The 22,296-nt window shown below is 56.7% G+C and overlaps 2 protein-coding genes across 2 annotated transcripts; both read right to left on the bottom strand.

The window, feature by feature from the left end:
- Positions 1-1,634: 1,634 nt before the first annotated feature.
- Positions 1,635-11,016, bottom strand: LOC125440212 (alpha-internexin-like). The gene is made up of 3 exons (XM_048509902.1): positions 9,907-11,016; positions 4,522-4,646; positions 1,635-2,631 (listed from the first exon to the last, which is right to left on the bottom strand). Exons 1-3 carry the CDS (start codon positions 10,924-10,926, stop codon positions 2,571-2,573), a joined length of 1,206 nt encoding a protein of 401 aa, XP_048365859.1. The 5' UTR covers positions 10,927-11,016; the 3' UTR covers positions 1,635-2,570.
- Positions 11,017-11,903: 887 nt separating this feature from the next.
- TLX2 (T cell leukemia homeobox 2) lies at positions 11,904-14,022 on the bottom strand. The gene is made up of 3 exons (XM_048508785.1): positions 13,635-14,022; positions 12,684-12,924; positions 11,904-12,143 (listed from the first exon to the last, which is right to left on the bottom strand). The coding sequence occupies exons 1-3, from the start codon at positions 14,020-14,022 to the stop codon at positions 11,924-11,926; spliced, it is 849 nt and encodes a 282-aa protein (XP_048364742.1). The 3' UTR covers positions 11,904-11,923.
- Between the last annotated feature and the right edge of the window lie 8,274 nt (positions 14,023-22,296).

Genomic DNA, 22,296 nt, shown 5'->3' with positions numbered 1-22,296 from the left:
GAGGAGGAGAAATGCGAGGCCTCTAAGGAAACCAGGATGGATGTCTAAAGAACTCTCAACTGAGCTGAGATTTAAAAGGGACGTGTACAAGAAATGGAAAAAGGAGGAAATCAACAAAGAGGAATTCAAACAAATAGCCACGATGTGCACAGAGAAAGTCAGAGAAGCTGAAGCTCAGAATGAGCTCAGGCTTGCTAGAGAAGTTAAAAACATTTTTCAAAGGCTCGTTTGGTTATGTCCATAGCAAAAGGGAAAAAAATATGACAGGGTCACTGTGTGGAGAGAATACCTGCTGTGGACCCTATGAGGAAAGGAGAAAGGAGGGCTGGAAAGGAGAAAGGGGGGCTGGGGGGAGGCCCTGCGAAACTGGAGGCAGGACCAAGTCACGAATAAAGTCCTAAACAGCTGCAGAAGTCAAATCCCCCCAAACCCACATCCGCACTCAGAAGCCCCCAAATTTGCAAGAGTCTCAAAACACAGATTAGTTCCACTTTTTTAATTGATGTGCTTCTGCTACACACAAAATGTGGACAATAGTGCTGCCGTGACATGGTGTGGGGAGGGGGAGCTGCCCCAGGCCTTTCCACGTTCATTTGTTTAAAAATGTGTATTTTTTTTTTGTAGTTACCTTAGAATAATAGTTGAAAACATTGTCTGTTAAAAAGTGCAGAGATTCAGTCCAGGTGCTGAACGGCTGCCAGGCCAGGGACCTGGATGCTTTTGTGCGCTGTGTGCATCCCAGCCCCTGTGGGGAGGGGGGAGGGCATGAGCACTCGTCCTGGCCCACAGAGTGCCCCACACAACCCTTCCCTGTTCAAGGTCTGGTGGAGGCAAATGACTCCAGGGCCAGTAGACTGGGAGGGGGAGCAGTCCTGTATTGGTGGGAGGGAGGCTGGGCAGCTTCCCAATAGCCCCAGAATAGCTACAGGTGGGGGGGGGGGGGAGAAGTCTTCCCCAGATGCTTAAGATCAAGAGGGTGCTCCAAAGGCTAGTGGTCCCCTCTAAAATCCTCTGGGCTGCGCATGGCAGCTCTCCCTCAGCTCCACAGATGCTTGTGGAGCTGAGGGGGTCATAGCTTGAGGTTCCACCCCCCTAAATCAGGAGGGGGCCAGAGCTCATGTGTGGCAGCACTCGGGCTTCCCAGGGCCTGGGGCCTGAACAGATTGGAAGCAGGGGGTCCATTTGGGCTTGTGACAGACACACACACCCATCACACACGCACACACACGCACAAGTTTTCTTTATTTGTGGTTGTGTGTTGTTTCCCCCTAAACATTATTTTCAGGGATGTGAGGTCCATAATGGCAGGAAGGCTCTGTGAAAAGGTACGGAAAAAATCTTGCAAAGTGGCTGTTGTGAGTTTCCCAGACTGTGTGGCCACAGTCTGGTCATTTTTGTTGGAGGAAAGGGACTTGACGCTGTTTCCTGCCTCGACCTACAGAGGGTTTTTTTTACTAGATAGCCAGTGGCTAGAAAGGGACCGAGGGATTTGTCACTCGATCATGCTGGTCCTAACCTTTGATGTAGACTGATACTCTAAGGGACTTCCTCCCTCCCTTCCGCCTTCTCCTAGACCCTCTCCATCTTACCTTCACCATGCCTAGGGAGAGGATGGGTGCCCTGCGCATCCGTCTCCATCCAGCTAGATTAGGATAGCTTAGTGAACCTATCTCTCCACCTTTCTATCCAGAATGGAGTTCACTAATAAATACTCTTTTTAATAGATTAGAAACTACAAACAACTCCAACTTTCTTTTGTGTCGTAAATTCTCTCTCCCGAGCTCACACACAGGTAAGCTCCACTGTGTTTTTAGCCTCTGTGCATTCTGCTCCTTGTGCAAGGGAAAACACACACGAGGTGTTGTTTCTCCCAACAGTTTTTGCCCCTAATGTTTTGCCTGCAGGTCCACAGCTCAGAAAATCCACGCCAGCCAGTTGATTCCAGCCGTAAAAGCCTTTGAGAAAGCAAATCTTTCCAAACTTATCCTAAGAGCATCCCATTTTGCAAACTTCATGATCCCAGTGGGAAAGTTTGTGGGGGGGCAGGGGGCACTTCCACAGATTTCTTTTAGAAGCTCTTTGTGGTGGTCAGCCACCCCTCCCCCCTGGGCCCTGGGCCACTTTTGCACAATGCTTGAGCCAGCTGTGCCGGGGCCGCTGTGCAGGAGACCACCCTCGGAAGCCATTTTGGCCTTTTGGAGCTTAGAAGGATGACCGACCTCCACACCAGCTCACAGCTGGTCAGATGGATGCCCAGTGCAGGATTTGCCTCTCTTTTCTGGGCTGGGGAGAAGCCACCAGCCCCAAAGCAGGCTGCTTCCAGTGCCATAAAGAATGCAGCCCCTTCCCCCAACACACAACGGCCCTTTGCCACCCCCAAAAGAAGACAGCCAGTAGAACAGGCGGCTTGAAGGACAGGTGGGGCCAGGCACCTCTTCCTCTGCAAACGCTGAAGCAAGCCTGGCTTGGAGGTGGGGGGAGGTGGGGGGAGGCTTCTCGCATCGTGTGAGGGAACAAGAGCGTAGGATGGGATGATGATGGTGAAGGCAAGAAGCTCAGCCTCCCCCCAATCATTTTAGTGTCATTTGTGAAGAAGAATTCCACCACAACTCTTCTCCTTCCAGTAGTTTCCTGTAAAGGGGGGGAGAGGAAGAGAGAGAGAGAGAGAGAGAGAGAGAGAGAGAGAGAGAGAGAGGTTACCAGTCATCCCCCCAGAAGTACACTGATCTTGCTTTCCCAAGCTCCATCTTCCAGGGGCATTTTGTTTCTGACCTAAGAGTGACCACTGTCCTCAGACAGAAGAGCTTCAAGAGGAGATAACCGTGTGAGATTGCTGCAGTTGAATTGATTGGCACTTTATATATATCTGGATGACCACCCCAGGTATTCTGATTTTCTGCCCCAGGAGCATTTATCTCCAGCTCCAATCAAGCTAATGGCCATGCACATTGCACCTGTGCATCCTGCGTTCCTCCTCTGCAGCGCCCTCCCACCACCTGTCTGGGAAATAAGAATTCAAGGACCTCAGTTCCAGCTCATATCTGATGAAGAGAGTTTTAACTCTCAAAAGGTTACATTCCACTAAGTAATAATAGCAATAGTGATAAATGTAAGAATAAATTTCCATAGTTTCCAGAAACTGAATCCATACCCAGGGTTTTTCCTCTTTAAAAAGTCTTTTAAAACATACCATGTCATCTCCCCCCTCCTCCACTTTTTATTTCATGAAAATATTAAAATAATTTTTGCATTAATCTTTAAATTCTGTAACTGCTCTATTGTTCACATGACTTGTCGATTTGCCCCTGGAGGAAAGGCTGTGGGACTTGGGGGTGTTCAAGATGGAGACGAAGAGGTGGGGGGGCACACACATGATTGCTCTCTTGAAGTATTTGAAGGGCTGTCCCTTAGAGGCTCTTCCTGTCGGCCTCGCAATGATGGGCAGAAATTACAAACAGAAAGGAGAGGGGCAGTCTATTAAGTCACATAAATAAAATATTAGGATTATTTTTCCTTTACAGTAAGGGTTGTTCAGCAGTGAAACAAGCTGCCTAGAGAGGCAATGAGCCCCCCCCCCCAGGCCCCTCACTGGCAGTCTTCAAACAGTAGCTGGACAAAGACTTTGCCAGGGGTGCTTCAGAGTGATCCTGCCTTGAGCAGGAGGTTGGACCAAAGGGCTTCTGTAGGCCCTTTCAACTCTCTGATTCTAAGCATCCAGACTTCTCCCTCATCTCTTCCTCTCCAAGCCTCTTCTTCCCCTTCCTCCTCCTCTGTACCCACCATCAAGCCCCTCCCCTGGTATTTGGTCTTTGCAGCTGTGGTTTTCAGGGACTACCCTGAATCTGGGAGTCCTAGTAGACCACAAACTGAACATGAGTCAGCAGCGTGACATGGCAGCCAAGAAAGCCAGTGCAATTCTGGGATGCATCAATAAGATTATAGTGTCTAGATCAAGGGAAGTAATTGTACCACTCTACTCTGCATTGGTGAGACCTCACCTAGAGTACTGTGTTCAGTTCTGGGCATTGCAATTGAAGGATATGGACAAGCTGGAACGGGTCCAGAGGAGGGCAACCAAAATGGTGAAAGGTCTGGAATGCATGCCTTACGAGGAGAGACTGAGGGAGCTGGGGAGGTTTAGTCTGGAGAAGCGAAGGTTAAGGGGGGACATGATAGCCATGTTTAGGTATTTGAAGGGATGTCCTGTTGGTGAGGGAGAAAGCTTGTTTTCTGCTGCTCCAGAGACCAGGACACGGAGTCATGGGTCCAAGGTGAAGGAAAAGAGATTCCACCTCAACATCAGGAAAAACTTCCTGACTGTCGGGGCTGTTCCACAGTGGAATGCGCTCCCTCGGAGTGTGTTGGAGTCTCCTCCTTTGGAGGTTTTTAAAGAGAGAGGCTGGATGACCACAGGAGTGTTTTGATTGTGTGTTCCTGCATGGCATGGGTTTGGACTTGATGGCCCTTGGGGTCTCTTCCAGCTCTGTGATTCTACCCATCCCCTGGGCAGAAAGGCCTAACCTGTAGGCAGCGATCTCAATGTCCAGAGCCATCTTGATGTTCAGCAGCTCCTGGTACTCGCGCATGTAGCGGGCCATCTCTTCCTTGGCCTCCGAGATCTCCTGCTCCAGCTCCACCACTCTTTCCTACAGAAGTGGGGGAACAGAAGAGGAGAGTGTGCCCCAGAGCCCACCAGCAACCCACAAAGCCATGCCGTCAGCCCCATCTCCTTCCATACAGCAAGCCCCTGAGGAAAGCCCTTTCAGGCTGGAATAAACACGGAGTGAGCCGCATCTCTCCCCTCCACAGCCACTGCAACATTCATTTCTTTAAAGAGACCCCTTCCCAAACCTGCCCTCTACCCACCCCACCCCAGGCTGGGATTTATGTGTACGAATGAACGAACGAACGAACGAACGAACGGGCAAGATCCCAGCCCTGGGCTCTGTGGGTCAGGATTCCTGCACCCTCACACCTTCTGATGCCCCCACTGCCTGAGGACCCAGGGTAGCCCAGTCCTTACTGGAGTGCCTGATCTGGACTGGAGAGTCCTGGGTCCAGATCCACTTGCACAGCGTGCATTGCACGGAAGACAGCAGATGATCGAGCAGCCTCCACTCCATCTCATTGGCCACATCTGACTTGCATCCCCCACCCCCCATCTCCAACCTGCTCTTTCTGAGCATCTGGATGGAGGCCCTGGGGGTTGTGGGAGGGCTGTGGGTGCGAGGTGATTCAGCAGCTGCTCCGGGCCCTTCTTCAGGCCTCCTTAGCTGATCTTTTCCATCTTCCACATCAGAGAAAAACCTGGCCTCTTTGTGGCTCCTGTGGGATACATCTGTAGCCTTGGAGGCCAGGGACCAGGCCCTGCTGGTAAGATGTTTGGAGACAGAAGGGCAGGACTGCCTCTCACCCGGACCCTCCATTAGTGCTGCTGATAAACAGCTGACTCTTTAATGAACAAGGGCCCATTTTAGACTTTGCTCCAAGACTCTAAAATGGGAGTTAACAAGATGTTTTCTAGACCACCTGTTTGCAAAATACCTTGTGATATTGTTTTATTTCTTATTTTGTGTTTTTTATTCAGAGGACAATTGTGTGTTAAAGTTCAGAATGTTTATTGCTGTTCCCGCAGTGTCTCGGTGAAGAGTCATACTGGGGTCTAATCAAGAGTTTCTGCTGGGGTCCTGTTGGAGAAGACCCTAAGTAGTGTGAGCATATCTGATATGGTGGCCTTTCTCTTTTGAGTATCATTCTGCCTTTCATCTTCAATCCTTCGTCTTAGAGAACTATCGTGATTTAGTTATGCTTGAGGAATGCTAGAAGATCTGGTTTTTACTGCATGCATTTTTTGTTGCGATTAGCAATGTCTAGCATGCAAAGAAATTAGAAGAACCACCTGCAGAGGGCAGGCAAGCGGTCAGCTAGATAGGTCTGTAAAATTAAGGCGCATTCATGCTCTTGTCTGTCTGCATAGACTGATATGGTCAGGGCAAGGCCCTCTTTCCTCTTGGAAGCTTTCTTGTTTCTCTCTCTCCCTCGCCAGCAAGGTAGCAAGAGGCGATCTATCCCTATCTCAGTTTTTCTATCTATAATGTAGTTCCCAAATAAATATTTACCTTTATCTGAAATCGGCTGAACCTGCCACTTCGCTGTGTGCTCACACCCTGCCAACACTGTTTTCCTGTACTTGTGGGATTAGCCTGCACATGTCTATATTTATTACATTCTTGTCTAATAAAAAGAGTTGTGCTTTATTTTGTATACTGCATTAACTTAAGGAAGTTCCCTCTTTGTTCTGCCGGTCAATATGGGGTAGAGTGGGGCACTGAAATCAGATGTCTGACATGCATTGCAGTTTAATTCAATTTAACAATTTATTATGGTCCAGTAGAATAAAGCATACATTAACAAAGTGGTTATAACTATCTAACTACCTAGCTGGCTATTCCATTAAAGTATTTATCTAAAAGCAAATACATGTCACTGAATCAGCCGTGTACGCCTTGGACGATTCTGACAGTTGTATAGAATGTGCACAAAATGTGGCATCTCTCTCTATCTGCAGTTTCATATTCTAGGTCTGCAAGAAGACAATCTCCCCCCCACCCCGTGATTTTGGGGGAGACGGGCATCATGAGTATATCTAAGGTCATTATTATGCCTCAGATCTCAGAAGATCTCTAAGCAACATCAACCCTGCCAAACCACTTCTGAACCACTCTTGCCTTGAAAACCTCTGGCCAGGGGTTGAAGTCAGTCAGAGGTGATTTGATGGCACCTCTGACTTGTAGCAGGTTAGAGGTTAGCGGTGGGGGAGGGGAAGTGTAAAGTCAGGTGGTAAAGAACAGAGCTTGAGATCACCCTTTGAATGTCAAAGCAACCTGACTGAACTACTCTCCGCTATGTGAGGTGGGAGGGAAGAATCTTGCTTTCCTTCCAGAATCACCTTTTGGATCACGGTTAAGGGGTCAGCAGTCCAGTTTCCTATAACCATCTGGCTCAAGTTTCAATGCATGGTTCAATAATATTATTGGGACCAGTGATGGGCCAAAGACTAATTGCTTTTGCTAATTTGAAGATGTTGAAATCTGCTTGCCTAGAAATCTGCCCGTGTATTTCAGGAAGCTAGATTTATTATTTCATTGCACCTAGATTAACGTTGCCTTGTGTGTAAGCCTGCACCTCTTCTTTAATCTTTTAAGTACAGCCAGTTGCTTTTATTGGTGTGTTCTGGGGACAGGGGAATCAAGCCATCCTTGTAAATACATGGTAGGTGGGAAACCCCCCACCATTTCTGACAACAAATGCATAAAAGAAATGAAACATACTCTAGTGGGTAACAAAAATGAGAACCAAGCATACTGTAGGGGGAACAGACTTTTGGATAGCACTGTGTGTGAACAAGATCTTGGGGAATGGGTGGAATGTAAGCTACATATGAGTAGCCGTGGGTGTTGTGTGTTCTAGAAGGAAAAAAGGTCAATACGATCTTGAGGTGCATCAACAGAGACATGAGCTCCTAATCATAAGATGAACACTGAAGAATGGAGCGGGGGCAAAGGACAGCCACAAGGAGGCTCCCGGGGCCTGGAGACCAAGCCCTCCAAGAAAAGGCTGGGGGAGGACATGGGAATGTTTAGCCTGGAAAACAGGAGGTTGAGGGGGGACAGAAGGGCTCTCTTGAAATATCTGAAGGGCCGTCACTAAGTGGAGCACAGGGAGCTGTTCCTGAGGGCAGCACTCACAACAGTGGCTTTAAATTATGGGCAGAAAGGTTCCGACTGAATATTAAGGGAACAAAATTACAGTCCGAGTACTGGTTGTTGTGGGTTTTCCAGGTTGCGTGGCCATGGTCTGGTAGATCTTGTTCCTAACATTTCGCCTGCATCTGTTAGGAACAAGATCTACCAGACCACGGCCACACAGCCCGGGAAACCCACAACAACCAGTTGAATCCAGCCGTGAAAGCCTTCGATAAGACACAGTCAGAGCAGTTCAGCAACAGAACGGGCTGCCTAGGGAGGGGGTGAGCCTCATCCCACTGGGAGTCTTTAAGCAGCAGCTGAACAAACACTTGTCAGGGATGCTCTGGGATGATCCTTCATTGATCAGCGTTAACTAGATGGCCTCCAAGATCCTTTCCAACTCTATGGTTCTGCTCTATGATTCTGCAAAGGGACAATGCAGCAGCACGTGTCCAGCCATTTCAATGTTCCCAGGAGTGGAAGGGCATAAAAGTGGCACAACAACACAGTATCTCCCTTTGAACACAGTGGAAGGAAGAGCACGGGGATGGGCCAAATGGGAATCCATGCATTAGCCAGAAAGTTTGGCAGCACCCATTTCTTGTTCCTGAAATGACCGTATCTTGCAGCAGAACTTAGCAGCTGTTGAGGCTCTAGATTGCAGATCCTGTCATTTCAGTTCAGACTTAACTTTGGAACAGCCCTGGCCTTGCGAAGGGTACATCTCTCTCAGAAAGCTTCTCCATCAAAACCATCATGGAGCGAATGAGACTTCAGTGCTCCAGCAGTTGAGTTCAATGTATTTATTTGTTTGTTTGACTTTATGTTCTGCCTGTTCCCAAAAAGTTGGGCTCAGGGCAGGTTCCAACAATGCATAAAACACAATTTAAATACATAAATACAGTAAAACCTCAGCTATAAAAGTCAAAAACTAAAGGCACCAAAACCAGAGATGGGCTCAGTCACAAGGAAGGGACATTGCAGGGGTTGGACTGGATGGCCCTTGGGGGGGTCTCTTCCAACTCTATGATTCTATGACAAGATAAAGCCAATAAGGATAGTCAAACGATAAGGAAAAGAGGGGAGGCAGCAAGATGGAAACTGTCCTTGCCCTCAATCACAGGCCTGGCACAACAGCCCAGTGGTGCAGGCCTTGTGGAGTTGCATCAGGCCCTGCTGAGCATGCCGTTCCTTGCCCTATATTCCTAATGACTGAATCTCCCACTACCCAAATCTCAGAGCCAGACGGCTGTAATCCCTTCCTCATCCAAGGAGTCCAGCCAGCCATTTCAGCCCACCCCTTTCTTCAGGGAATTCCAAACTCCCTAGCAAGAATTGGGGGCCGGGGGGGGGGGGGGGAGAGGCTCAGCAATGGACCCACCCCAAGACATCAGGCAGACACAGCGGGGAAAGAGTGCAGAGAGACCACACCGGACAAAGCCCTTCGCCCGGAGAGGCCGGGTTCCACTGGGAAAGGGCAGGTGGCACCAGGGAGCTGATGATGCCCGCCTTGCCGCCCACCCCCCAGTCAAGGGACCGCAGTGTTGGAAGAAGGGACTTTACGCTGTTTCCTGCCTCATCCTGTTTCCTGCCTCATTTTTACTAGCGAGCTAGTGGCTAGATAGGGGCTTAGGAATTTGTCACCTTTACTCTATCATGCTGACTCTATCCCTTTGATGTAGACTGATACTCTCAGGGACTTCCTCCCTTGCTTCCGCCTTCTTCTCAGAACTTCTCCATCTTACCTTCACCATGCCTAGGGAGAGGATGCATGTTTCGAGCATCTGCCTCCATCCAGCTAGAATAGAATAGTTAGTGAACCTGTCTCTCCATCTTTCTATCCAGAATGAAGTTCACTAATAAATACTATTTTTATTGGATTAGAAACTACAAACGACTCTGACTTTCTTTCGTGTCTGAAGTTCTCTCTAGCAAGCTCAGCCAGGCCTGTGTGCCCAGGTAAGCTTCCCTGTGTTCAGCCTCTGTGCCGCTCTGCTACTTTTGCAAGGGAAACACACGCACCAGGTGTGCTTCTCCCAACACGCAGAAGGAGCTCAGAAGGAAGGGGGGGGGTCTGGGCAGTTCAGGAGGGCCCCGCAGCTGCGGCGACAGGACGCCGGCTAGCTCCTCTGCTGCCCACCCCCATCCCGCCGCTTACCTGGCAACGGGCCACTTGGGCGCTCTGCTCCCCCTCCAGGCCCTCCAGCTGCCGGTGCAGCGAGTCGACGGCGCCGCGCAGGGCCTCGATCTCCGCCGAGCGCGACTGCAGCAGGCGCCGGCACTCCATCGTCTCCTGGCGGATGCCGCGCACGACCTCCTGGTTGCGTCCGGCCAGCTGGGCCACCGAGGCGAACTTGGAGCGGTACCATTCCTCGGCCGCCTGCATGTTCTGCGCCGCCAGGCACTCGTACTGGGCGCGGATGTCGCGCAGGGCCGTCGCCAGGTCGGGCTGCTTGGCCGCCCCCGCCGGGGCTCCTCCCGCCACCAGCGCCGCCCGCGCGGCCGCGGCCAGGTCGGCTTGCTCGGCGAGCTCGGCGCGCTCCTGGGCCAGGAGCCTCTGCAGGAAGGCCAGCTGGGCGCTCAGCGAGCCGGCCGCCCCGTCGGCGTCGCGGGCGGCCAGAACGGCCCGGGCTGCCTCCTGACGGACTCGGCCCAGCGCCTCCTCGGCGTCCAGGCGCCGGCGCTCCTCCTGCGCGCAGCACTCGCGCAGCTGGGCGCAGGTGTGGCGCAAGCGCTGGCGCTGGGTCTCCAGGCGCGCCCGGTCGCCCTCCTCGGCCTGCAGCAGCGCCCTCAGGCCGCGCACCTCGTGCTGGTACAGCTGGGGCAGGCGCGCCGGGGTGCGCTCGTGGCGGCGCAGCTCCTCCAGCTCCAGGCGCAGGGCCCGGTGGCGGCGCTCCAGCTGGCGCACCCGCTCCACGTAGGTGGCGAAGCGGTCGTTGAGGCCCCCCAGCTGCTCCTTCTCCTGGGCGCGCAGGCCCAGCAGCTCCGCGTTCAAGCTGCTCACCTGCGCCAAATCCAGGCGCTCCAGAGGATCGGCCACCGGGCCCGGCTCGCCGCTCAAGGGCCGCCTGGCAGCCCAGGGGGCGCCCCGCCGCACAGCCCGCCGGCCCCCGCCGCGGCACTTCTCCTCCTCCGACGAGGACGGCGCCCGCCGCCAGCCAAAGGCCTCCGAGCCCATCCTGCCCACACGGGCCGCGGCGCCGGGAGCCGACCTCTGCGCCAAGGGCGAAGGCACTGCGCCGGAGCGCCCGCTCTATATAGGGCCGCGGCGGCCAATCAGAGCGCGCCGCAGAGGAGGCGGCCTTTACTGAATGAGCCCCCCCTCCCATGAGCTGCCGCGTGTCTTTGCGGGGGGGGGGGTGCAGGCCGGGCTGTTCAGCGGCCTGGAACGTCATTTCTTACCCGCCCCAACCATCACCTGGGCAACGAGGGGGGCGGGGGGGGGGTGCTGGAGACGGCCTCATCCCTCACGGTGGCTCCGCGCCCAGCAGGATGCAGTCGAAGGAGGCGATGGGGTGGGGGGTTTTGCGGGAGGCTGGCGGAGAGGGGGGGCCCTCCTGAGCTGCCCAGACCCCCGCCCAGCCTGCGAGAGGCAGATGCCAGACAAGGTGAGGGCGGCGGCGGCGGCCGGTCGCCTTTGGATCAATCAGGGCATCCACACCCGGCCCTGGGGCGAGTCACCCGCCGCCCTCCCGCCCCAGCCCACTCCCCTTCCTTCTCTGCTTCCTTGGAACTGCGGCCCCGGCCGCCAAGCACGTGGCAGGCAGGAGGCCCCTGGGATGTGCCCTGCAGTGCAGGCCAGTGTGCGTGCGTGTGGGGGGAGAGGTTCTCAGTTGCCAACGGAACCTCTGACAGCCCATCTCTGCTTGAACGGGCATCCTTCCCAAAGACGCCAGCAGGCGGAAGAGGCCGGATCTCCAACTGCCTGGATGAGCTCCTGGGAGGTCCCGCCAGCACTGAGGGGAGGGGTGTTGAGTGCGGGCCCTGGGGGGGGGGGGGCACCGAAGCCAAGGCCGCGGCACGCGCTTTCCCAGGAACCAGTCCCACGGGCCACACTTGCAGCCACGGACAGCGCACTTTATGACACTTTATTATGAGGGCAGCGGCAAGGCCCGGCGGTCTCTGCGTCCGTGGGGGGGGGGCGGGGAAGGGTGCGGGGGGTGCTGGCTTCCTTCTCACACGAGCCCGGCTGCCCCGGAGGCGGTGGCGGCGGGGGGGTTCTCCTCGGCCCAGGGCTGCAGGTTCTGCAGGGCGTAGAGGGAGGCGTTGTGCAGGCAGAGCGGGTCCTGCTGCCGCGGCGGGCCCAGCCGCTTCTGGAAGGCCTCCTGCTGCAGGTGCAGAACCAGCCGGTGGGCCTGCTGGCGCTCCGCCTCGCGCTCCTCGGCCGTCTGCCGCCTGCGGGGGACCAAAAGGCCGCCACGTCAGCCCCCCGCTCGCCTCGGAGGCTCGCCAGCCCGCCCGCCCGCCCGCCCGCCCGTGCGCGGGGGTGAGAGCAGAGGCGGCTGGCTGGCCGGCCCAGCGGGACTCACAGCGAGGGTCTGACCGCCAGCCCCGCCCTCACCCCCCCCCCCAGCCCCTGACTCTCTAGCGTAGGACCCAGGACAAAGGTGGCCGCACAGCGGCCCCCACGGGAAGCTACGCCAGGCCGGCCTCTCTCCAGAATGAGGCACCTGTGGCCGAAGGGCCGGTGACAACGGGGCAATCGCTGGCCCACCACCCCTGTAAGGAAGGCCAGTCAGCCAGCTGCCTCTCGCAGGCTTGGCGGGGCCGCTTTCTCAGCCTAGACTACTGGGCGAAGGAGGCCGATACAGCGCTGGGGAAGGAGGGCGCCTTCCGAGGCCGCCCCCCCCCCCGTGGGATCCCTAACCCGCCCCCCGCGCCCGGGTCCAGTGCGGGAGGCTCAGCGCCCCGCCCCTCCGCCCCTCCCCGGCCTACCGCCACTTGGTGCGGCGGTTCTGGAACCAGGTCTTGACTTGGGCGTCGGTCATCTTGAGGGCCTTGGCCAGCGCGGCCCTCTCGGCGGAGGCCAGGTACTTCTGCCGGTAGAAGCGCTTCTCCAGCTCGCAGGTCTGCGCTCGCGAGAAGGACGTGCGCGGCTTCTTGCGCTTGGGCGGCGTCCGGTTCTGGTAGGGGTGGCCCACCCGCCGCGCCCCCGCGCCCAGGGACGGGAGCGCGGCTGCTGCGGACACAGCAAGAATGAGAGGGGGGGAGCGTCACCCTCAGCAGCACCCTCGTCCTTTCCCCCAGTCAGGCTGACTCCCGGGGTCCAGCCCCCTCCTCGCCCTTGAACGCTGGGGGTACGGTCTCCTCGCGAGTTTGGCTGGAAGGAGGGGGCACCTCCCGCCCCCAGCATGGCGAAGTCTGCGGAACTGGGGGAGCCGGGGCAGTTTCTGGCGGCGGCAGGAGCGGACTGTCCTTGCGAGAGGGCCGCCGCTTCCCCCGAGGCCAGCCCCGCGCCCTTCGCCCCGGCCCCAGCACACCCCCGAGCACGGCCAGTGGCGCCTTCCTCCGCGCCCCCCAGCCAAGGGCCCGGCCTCTCCCCAGCTCTGCAGCTGCCCCCGGGAGAGCTCGTCCCCGCCTTCTCCTGGAATCCGGCCTCTCCCAGCGGAGCCCTCCGCGGTTCGGGCTGGGCAGGCGAAGGAGGGTGGGGGTGGCTCGGCTCACCTTCGGGGGTTGAAAGGGCGCAGGCCCGGCGGGGGTGCAGGTACACCTGACTCCGCTCCAGGTCACCCAAGCGCGCGCCCTTTGGGGAGAGGGGAGGGCGGGCGGAGGAGGGAAAGGGCCCCGAGCCGGAGGCTCCGTTCCTCTCCTGCGAAGACGCGGCCACCCGGCCGGTGCGGAAAGGCGGGGCGGGGGGGGGGGGAGCTGAGGAGGACCGTTTCTCACCTGCCAGGCGCTCCTTGGCCAGCCTGCCGCCGCCGCTCTCCCCCCAAGGAAAGGTGATGCCGGCTCCCCCCGGCGGAGGCTGGAGGGCGGTGAGGGCTACCGGCCTGTGAGCGGGGACTCGGATCACTCCGCCGCTGCCCGCCGGGGCCCCCGGGAGCCCATAGTCCCCCCGGCGGCAGGACAGGCTGCAGTCCGCCCCGTAGGCGCCTCCGAAAAGCGCCCCCTCCGAGTCGCCCCGCTGCTCCCCGACGGCGGCCAGGCACGCGCTGGTCTGGAGCTGGTGCGTCTGCGGCCCCCCCAGGATCTGGTCGATGCCGAATCGAATGGGCTGCGGCGGGGCTTGCTGCGAGGGAACGGCCCCCTCCGGCTCCAGCCCCAGGGGCTCCATCCTGCCCCGGGGTGGGGCTCAGCGGCAGCAGCGGCAGCAGCGATCTCCTGCCTTCATGCCCGCCGCGCCTGGTGTCGGGCAGCCTCCAGAAGCCTCCTGGGTGAGGCGTCCCAGCCGGGCCTTGGGGCGCTCAGGACAGGCGTGCGGGGGCCCGGGGGGGAGGCCCCGTGGGGACCGAGACTGTTGGCCAGCGCCGGAAGCCAAGCCGGGCGTGCCGCTCTGCCCTGCCGCCACCGGGCGCCCCCGGCCAGCGCACTGGGGGCCCCGGCTGCTGGCGCTTTGCCCCCCTGGCCATCGTCGGCGGTCTCCAACGGCGGCTCCCACCCTCTCATTGGCGGCCTCTGGCGCTGATGGACAAACCCTCCTCTCCAGGGGGCGGGCCCGCCAAGGGCACCCTCCCCTCCAGACCAAGCCCCAACCGCCAGGAGAGGGAGGGGCCCTGGCCCTGGCCCCTCTCCCCCCCCCCGGGAGCCACCCTTGCTGCACGTCTTCTCCGGCGCCCCTCTCCAGGGAGGCCTGCCTGGGTCGCGGCCAGGAGGGGGAGGGGGGGTCCTTGCCGGGCCCTTTGCCTTCCGCTGGGGCCGCCACCGCAGAGCCCTCGGGGCGGGGCTCCTCGGCTTCTCCAGCGGCAACGGAGGCTTCTGGGTTCGGGTCTTCCGAAACACCTGTTGGTCCCGTTGGTTGTGGCGGCGGCGGCGGCGGCGCTAATTCTTGGCCCGGAGCCCCCCGCTCGTGGGATGTCTTCGGCGCTCTTGCTCTGGAACCGGCTTGGAGTGGCGGCGGAAAAGGCGTGCAAAAACGAAGCAAAGAAAGCCATTCATTATGTCTTCCCGCCCTTCGCTTCTGGATGCGATGCGGCTCGAACCAGAGCGACGCTCTTCTCAGTGGACGTCCGGCGCCGCAGCAGAAGTGACCCCCCCGCGGCCCTTCACAGACTGGCCTTTTGCACCCCGGGAGGGAGGAAAGCGCTCCTGCCCTGCAGAGATGCCTCCAGTTCAGTCAAGACGAGGGGCGGGGCGGAGAAGTTACCAAAAGAGCGGGGGGAGGGGGGAGGGAGGGGGAAGAGGAGTCCGCATCCCCCCTCCCTCCCGGGTAAAAGTGCTCCTAACAGCGGGCAGCGCAGGGAGCAGGCTGAGGACGATTCATCCGCTCCCCTGAAGCGCAGCAGGTCAGGAGGGAGCAACCCGCCGAGGGTCGTGGGGGGCACAGCTCCGCTTGGGAGGCCGCCCCCAGCTCACCCGCAGCGACTGGCCCTCTTGGCCGGACTCCGGAGCATTCTGGGTAGCCCAAGGATCTCGGCGGGGGGGGAGGGGGGTAATTATCCTCAGGCGGGTCGACCTTCTCCGAGGACTGTTGTCCGGGCAGGACTTCCCTTCTTTACGGATGTTGGGCACATTTTTACCCCGCCCGACTGTCTTTTAAGGAGCTGCCGCAGTTCTGCTCTTGTCCAAGTTATTCTCACCACAACCGCCGGGCTCGAATCTAACAACAACAACCTTGTAAGCTGGTGGGAAATGAAGCTGCGCAAGAAAGACCGGCCCCCAGGGCAGCCGGGGGATCCAGAGGAGGAGGACGCGGCTCGGGTGTTCTGCCGCCTGGCTCCGTCTGCTCAACAGCCGCTTCCGTGGCCAGAGTTCCCGCCCGCGGAGGGGCCACAGGGATGGGGGGGGCCCTCTCGCGCCTCTCGCCGTAGCACAAGGCTGCGGTGGCGGCTTCCCAGTGGTCGCTTTGGGATCATCCAGATGCGCCCCCGTTTCTCCGGAGCGATCCCCGGATTGGCCCGTGTTTGTCCGGAGGGGGCCGCTTGGTCGCTACAGTCTGACCAACGCTCGAGTGAGGGGCGGGGGGGGGGGGGGTCCGGGCCCGAGAGAGCCGCAGAACCGCTCCTTTTCGTTTATTTTATTCTTTGGTTGGGCTTTGTAGCATGCAGACACACACACACACACACACACCAGTGGGAACGGAAGTCCTGCTGGAGTCCTGCCAGGAACGGGCTGCTTCCTTCAGGGGGCACAATGCCACATTCACCACCCAGCCGCCAAAGCGGGCCTGAAGGAAACGCCGGCCGGGTACTTGACCCCTGACCCGGCGGTTCAGCTGTCCCGCCAGGAGACAGACCTCGGAGCTCCCCCTCCCCCTCTCTGCTCTGAGGGGCAGCCGGCCGCCCCCCCCCCCCACAAAAGAATTAGTTTTTGCACCAGGTCATCTCAAAGTCACCATTACATTATAGAACATACCCCAACTCACAAATCTGAACACACCCAGGGCTCCCTAGTTTAAACAACATTGAAAGTGATGCTGTGGGGGGGGGGGGGATCCACCCTGAAACAGCAAGCTATGAAGAAATGGGGCACACAGCAAAATCTAAAGCCCTGGAAACGAGAAGACTTTGTAACAACATCAACAATGAGAATCTTCAAAATCTTAGTGCCCTCCTCCATCTGAAACTACCTGAAATCTGCCTTCCTTTAAACGCCTTGCCTCTCTCCCTCACACACACACACACACACACATACCCCTCTGTGTGAATGTAAACGACTCCAACACAAAGATGACAATTCTGTGCTAGCAGTTAACGGTTTGTGAGCGGCATTTTCTTTTAGCGCACTCGAGGCAGAAGAACCAGGCCAAGAAACAGCTCCACGCTTGCTAGCCAGATGCTTTCCAGGATGCCCCTCGCCCGGCCTTCCTGGGCGGCTGCCCCCCCCCCCCCCCGCGTCCCCGGGCCAATAAGTGACGGTCGGTCCTGCTTCCCTTCCGGCAAATGCCGCGCAGGCCAGCGCTCCTCTCCATCGCTGGGCCCTCCTTTCCCTGAAATGCGCTCCGCTGTCCGCGGGTTGCGCCTGCTGAGGAGGGCCTTCCCGGGACCGGCGGCTACAGCCACTCACTTCTCGGCGAAACACCGAGGGGCCCTTTCAACCACACCACGCGGCCAGCTACCCCACCCCCGCAGTGATGGAGCAGGACTCTGACCGCGGGAGCGCGCAAGGGGAGCGCAGGCGGCAGACTCCATGGCCCAGCCAGCCCCAAAACGTCCCTGGGGGGGGGGGGAGAGGAGGCACGGGAGAGTGGGTCGCTCAGGCCCCCTCTGGCCCCCGTCCTCGCCGCGCGGGGGCGCATTTCCCTTCTGCTGGCGCGGAGTCCCGGGAGGAAGGAGGAGAGGCTCGTCCGCAGCCACCAGATGACCCCGCGGGGGCGGCAGGACAGGGGCGGCCGTCTGTCTGTCTGCAGTAGCCGGGGCGGGCGCGGTCCTCGCTTGTTCTCGCAGCTTCTGCTTTGCCCCCTCCCTCGAGGACCCCTCCAAAGTTGCCCTCATCTGCCCAGGAGCCCTCAGCCCGCCCAAGGCCCTGGTGGCGCCACCGGGTGGCCACCTGCGGCAGGTGAGCGTTCCGGGCCGGCTGCCAAGAGTCAGCAACCCCGCGCCCCGCCATAGCGGCTCGCCAGCAGCAGCAGGCCGAGCTGGGACAGGGCGCGTCTCTTTCTCCCTCTCTCTCTGCCGGGTTAATTCCGGGCTAATCGGATTTCGGAGGCCGCAGATTGCATTAGGCCGGCCTTGCGCTGGGTCCTTGCTCTCCCCGGGGAGGGACTGGCGCCTCCTGCCTCAATCAGACACGTCGTAACCGCATGAGGCGCTCCTCGGGGCCCCCGGCCGCCCACGCCAGTGGCAGGGAGCGGGCAGCAGCTGCCGGGGCTCCTTCCCCTCCGGCGGGTCAGCGCCCACTCGGGTCTCCCCTTCTCCACGCTCAGCCCGGCCGGCGCCTCTGACCAAACCAGCCAGTCCCGAGAGCTTGACCTCGCGCACGCCAACCAGGCAGAAACTTCCAGCGAGTTGCTGACCTTGTAGTGGGGGTGGGGGAGGCAGATAAGTGTCTTGATGATTAGACAAGGTAATACAAAGGAGACCGGGGAAACACCGGCAGGTCGCATGCAAGAAAAAACAGCCCTTTTAAAATTCCACGCGCGTCTTTCAGGAAATGAGATCCGTTGCGAATCCATTTTCAAAACACTAAAACGCTTTAAAAAGCGTCGTCAGCCCAACCGTCGCGCACGCGCAGAAGCAGAAATCTTACCTGGGCGCTCCCTGCAGAGGCACCGTTTTGTAACAGAAGGGACAGCCTCCCACCTCAAGGGGGAATCGTCCTAATTGCGTCATGCCGCGATTCTGCGGAGAAGGGGACTCAAAATGAAAGTGCATTATTCTGCATGTGCGGAAGGGGCCTAAAACTCTCCACAAAACACAAGCAGAACCTTTCCAAGTATTCGAAGCTCCACCAAATACATTTTTTTAATTAAGCGGTAAATTCGCACTTACGCCGGAGTGAGGAAGACCTGGACAGAACCAGAAAAACACAACTTATGTAAGCAATACATCATCCAATATAACACACGAGTTCTTTTTTTAAAAAACACCACTAAAGAAAAGAAGGCCACATTCCGTGGTCCCTCAAAATCTGTAACTCAACAGTGAAGAAAGAAGGCCAAAAATCGCTGGGCCCTCTGGATGCTGCTAAGAACCCAAGACCAGCTCCCCCGCCCCCCCCCTTCCATACTGTCACTGGCCAAGCAAGGTGGGGCGCTCTGTTTTCTGGGCCTCTGGTCGGACTACAGCAGACTCGGAGCCTGCCCTTGGATGCAGCTCCGCATCTCTTTATTATCGAATAAGATTCACTGATTGATCAATCAGTCATCTGGACCTTAAAATCTGTGTCCAAACATCTGGGAATTGGCCCAGAACAAGGACTGGAAAATCGATTATAGTAGCTGTGACATAATCACTTTGCCAATAACATCTGCATTACAGCATCAATAATATCTTTGCAACTTCATTGTTACTTATATATGCTAAAATGGGTGTATTCCACTGAACTCCAAGATCACATCCAAAGCACTTGAGGGTTCAAAGACTTTTATTTGTGACAAGTGAGAGACAGTGAAAAGAGAGTTCTGGCAAAAGGGCACCAAAACGCTTGATAATATGATGTAGGCCTCCCCGCCCCCCATGTGCCCTGCATCCTTCTAGTGGGGGCCGACTGGCTCGGAGGATTCAGGCTGGACATTCATAACACTCCAAGGTCACCCAACAGATAGCACCTGCAAAGCAAAAGGTAAACACAGAGATAGTTCTCAGAGACTCCTCCCTTCCCCCCCAGAAATGGCACCCTGACATCAACACATGCAAATCACACATGCTAATTGCACCCTTTACACTTGTTAACCAATGCAAATGGTTCTTTCTCCAGCGCTGGGCATTCCACAGGTATATCTACTCCAGTAGCTTTACTACCATCAGATCCTCTGAAGGATCTGATGGCTCAGCCATAGATGCAGGCGAAACATCAGGAGAAAATGCTGCTAGGCCATACAGCCTGGAAAACCACAATGCTCTAATACAGGGGTAGGGAACCTGCGGCTCTCCAGATGTTCAGGAACTACAATTCCCATCAGCCTCTTTCAGCATGGCCAATTGGCCATGCTGCTAGGGGCTGATGGGAATTGTAGTTCCTGAACATCTGGAGAGCCGCAGGTTCCCTACCCCTGCTCTAATATCTTTACCAACAACATCTGGATTACTGCCCCATCAGCCACCAGAGATCTCCCTGCCCCTCTGACGTCCAGTGATTGCACCCTGTCTAGAGCTGGTAACCTGGAGACTCTCTTCACACACCTTCTCCATGTTGGATAATCTCCTCTTGGAGATGACACCTTTGCATTACAAGCAGAGTGCACGGGAGGCTGCAGCACAGCGAAGCACCTCCCAAACATGCTTGTGAGTGCTACGGCACAAAGAAAAGTCAGAGTCGTTTGTAGTTTCTAATCTAATAAAAAGAGTATTTATTAGTGAACTCCATTCTGGATAGAAAGGTTCACAATCTAATCTAATCTAGCTGGATGCGGATGGATGCACTCAGCCTCCATCCTCTCTACACACAAGGTGCAGTAGAAGTGGTTAGAGAGCAAGAAGGAGGGAGCTGGAAGGAGGTCCCTGCGAGTATCAGTCTAACATCAAAGGGATAGAGCCAGCATGATAGAGTAAAGGTGTGGATCCCTGGGTCCCGATCTAGCATCTGGCTTACTGGTAAAAACCCCTCTGTGGTTGAGGCAGGAAACAGTGTAAAGTCCTTCTCTTCCAACACTCCAAGGGGTCCCCCCTTGGAGATTGGGGGGAGAGCAAGGATGCCCTTCCTTCTGTTTCAGATATTTCCAAGGCTATGTTGTCCTGGCCAGAACATTGTAAAGAATGACCAACCCACCAGCTGTTCACACTCTCTGGTGCCTAGAACAAGATAGCTGGTCTTTGCAATAACAGAACAGAACCAAATCCAAACAGGCAAAAGGGCACATCAGACTCAACTCAGGGTAGGTGGAGCATTTGCAGCTGAACTGACTTGTGTGGGCAGAGAAAAGGAGTAAGAAACAAATGTTCCTTTCTCAAGACGGTTGCTTGCCTTGAGCAGACAAGACTGGCTTTGATGGGCGAAGGCAGACTCCAGCAGTCCACGTGGGGAGGGGGTTGCACAGTGACCGACACGCCCCCAGAAAGAACGGAGGAAACATTTCGAACGAGTTGGTTGCTGGGGGTTTCTGGGCTGTGTGGCCGTGGTCTGGTAGATCTTGAGAAAGGGCTGCTTTGGAGGGCTGGCTGTGGGGCGTCACACCCCTCTTGGGGCCCCTCCTCTCCCACCCCCAGGCTCCACCCAGCCCCATTTCCCAACTGAGAGACCTTGGAGCTGCCCTCCCCAGGGTGGTAGAACCTGCAGCTGGTTCGAAATGTTGTGTTGTCGAAGGCTTTCACTGCCGGCCACAACCGGGACTCACATCCCGGCCCCTTTTCCTGGACTTTTCCTGGCCCTCGGATTCTGAGGCACCCCCAGCCTTCCCGTGCCAGGAGCCTGTCCCCTCCCCCCCCCCCCCCCCCGCAGGTGCACTCCGTTGCTATTACTGTGGAAGCCACACCTGCCCACCTCTGGCTCAGGCTTGCAGCAAGGCTGGGGTGGGCACAGCCAAGCAGAGCATGGCCACAAGGAATCTCCCCCCCACCCCCACCCCCGCCAGGCCACCATTCGCCCTGTCAGCATCTGTAGCAGTTTAATGAGTTTCTCAGGGACAGGCGAGTGACAGCAGATGCTGCCAGCTGGCTCATTACAGCAGGCAAGCATGGGGGGGGGGGGAAGAGAGAGAGAGAGAGAGAGAGAGAAGGGGCTCAGCATTATTACCTGTCATGTTGATGTAGGTGGGTTTCAGTAGCAGGAGGGTATTGGCAGGTGAAGTGCAGCGAGAGACATGGGGGCACAGGGCTGAGGGGAGGGGGCATCTCTGAATAGCCCAGCCAGCCCACCCTCTTTTTTTCTCTGGTGCTTGGGTGAGCTGCGCCATGCCAGAGGCACCCACGGTGGGCCCCACCCTCTCGACAGGCCAGCACCTGCCAGCTTGGGATGCACACCCCACAGTCAGGCCCCAGAGACAACCTGGTGAGGGTTTGCCAGTCCTTGCCTGGTGGAGTTTGGTGGAGTGGCTCATCTGCACACGGACCCAGGAGAAGGGCTGCAACCGAGGAATCCTGTACCTCTGCATCCCTGGCCTAGAGCACGGGATGCAAGATCAGCCATGGTGGGTGGGTGTGGGGGGGGGGGGATGCCATCAAGCCAACCACAGAGAGCCCTCAGTAAACATCACTGCTGTTGCAGACGCCTGGTGCTCAGTTCATCTCCGCCCGCCCAGCCAGTGTTGTGGGATGCTGCGCTCCCCTCTGCCAGGTTTCAACCAATACAATACAATACAAAACCTTTATTGACTGTAAAATACAGATGGACACAGGTAAAAAGTACAAGATTTAGGGAGGATTATGGTTGCCATCTATATCTAGTTGTAGTGTCGAAAATTCCAGTTCGTTTATAGAAGCAGTTTGGTAGCATAGCATAAACATTGTCATAGAGATAATATTTTGGGTGTTGGTTCAGTTTTGACATAGGGAGAATTATGATTAGAAGAATAGACCAATGTAAACTAGGTTCTAGGTTTTGCATATCCCATAGGATCCACTGGACAGCATATTTACTGAGAGGAGTTTAACCTTCCCTGCATTCTGTTTACGATAATATGCTTAAAATGTAGTGACTAATTACACAATGTCTTTATTTTTTAAGTAAAACTTGGAAAGTCTGACAATAGACTCCCAAGATCCATACATGAAAAAAGCAAGAGTACCAAAGATAAAAATACGCAATAGACCACATTTGATGTATTTATCATATTTGTTTAACAAAATTATTTTAA

The sequence above is a fragment of the Sphaerodactylus townsendi genome, linkage group LG10, assembly GCF_021028975.2.
Source record: "Sphaerodactylus townsendi isolate TG3544 linkage group LG10, MPM_Stown_v2.3, whole genome shotgun sequence".
Taxonomy (NCBI): Eukaryota; Metazoa; Chordata; class Lepidosauria; order Squamata; family Sphaerodactylidae; genus Sphaerodactylus; species Sphaerodactylus townsendi.
The sequence above is the reverse complement of the archived record's forward strand: the minus strand, read 5'-3'. Positions and strand labels throughout refer to the sequence as shown.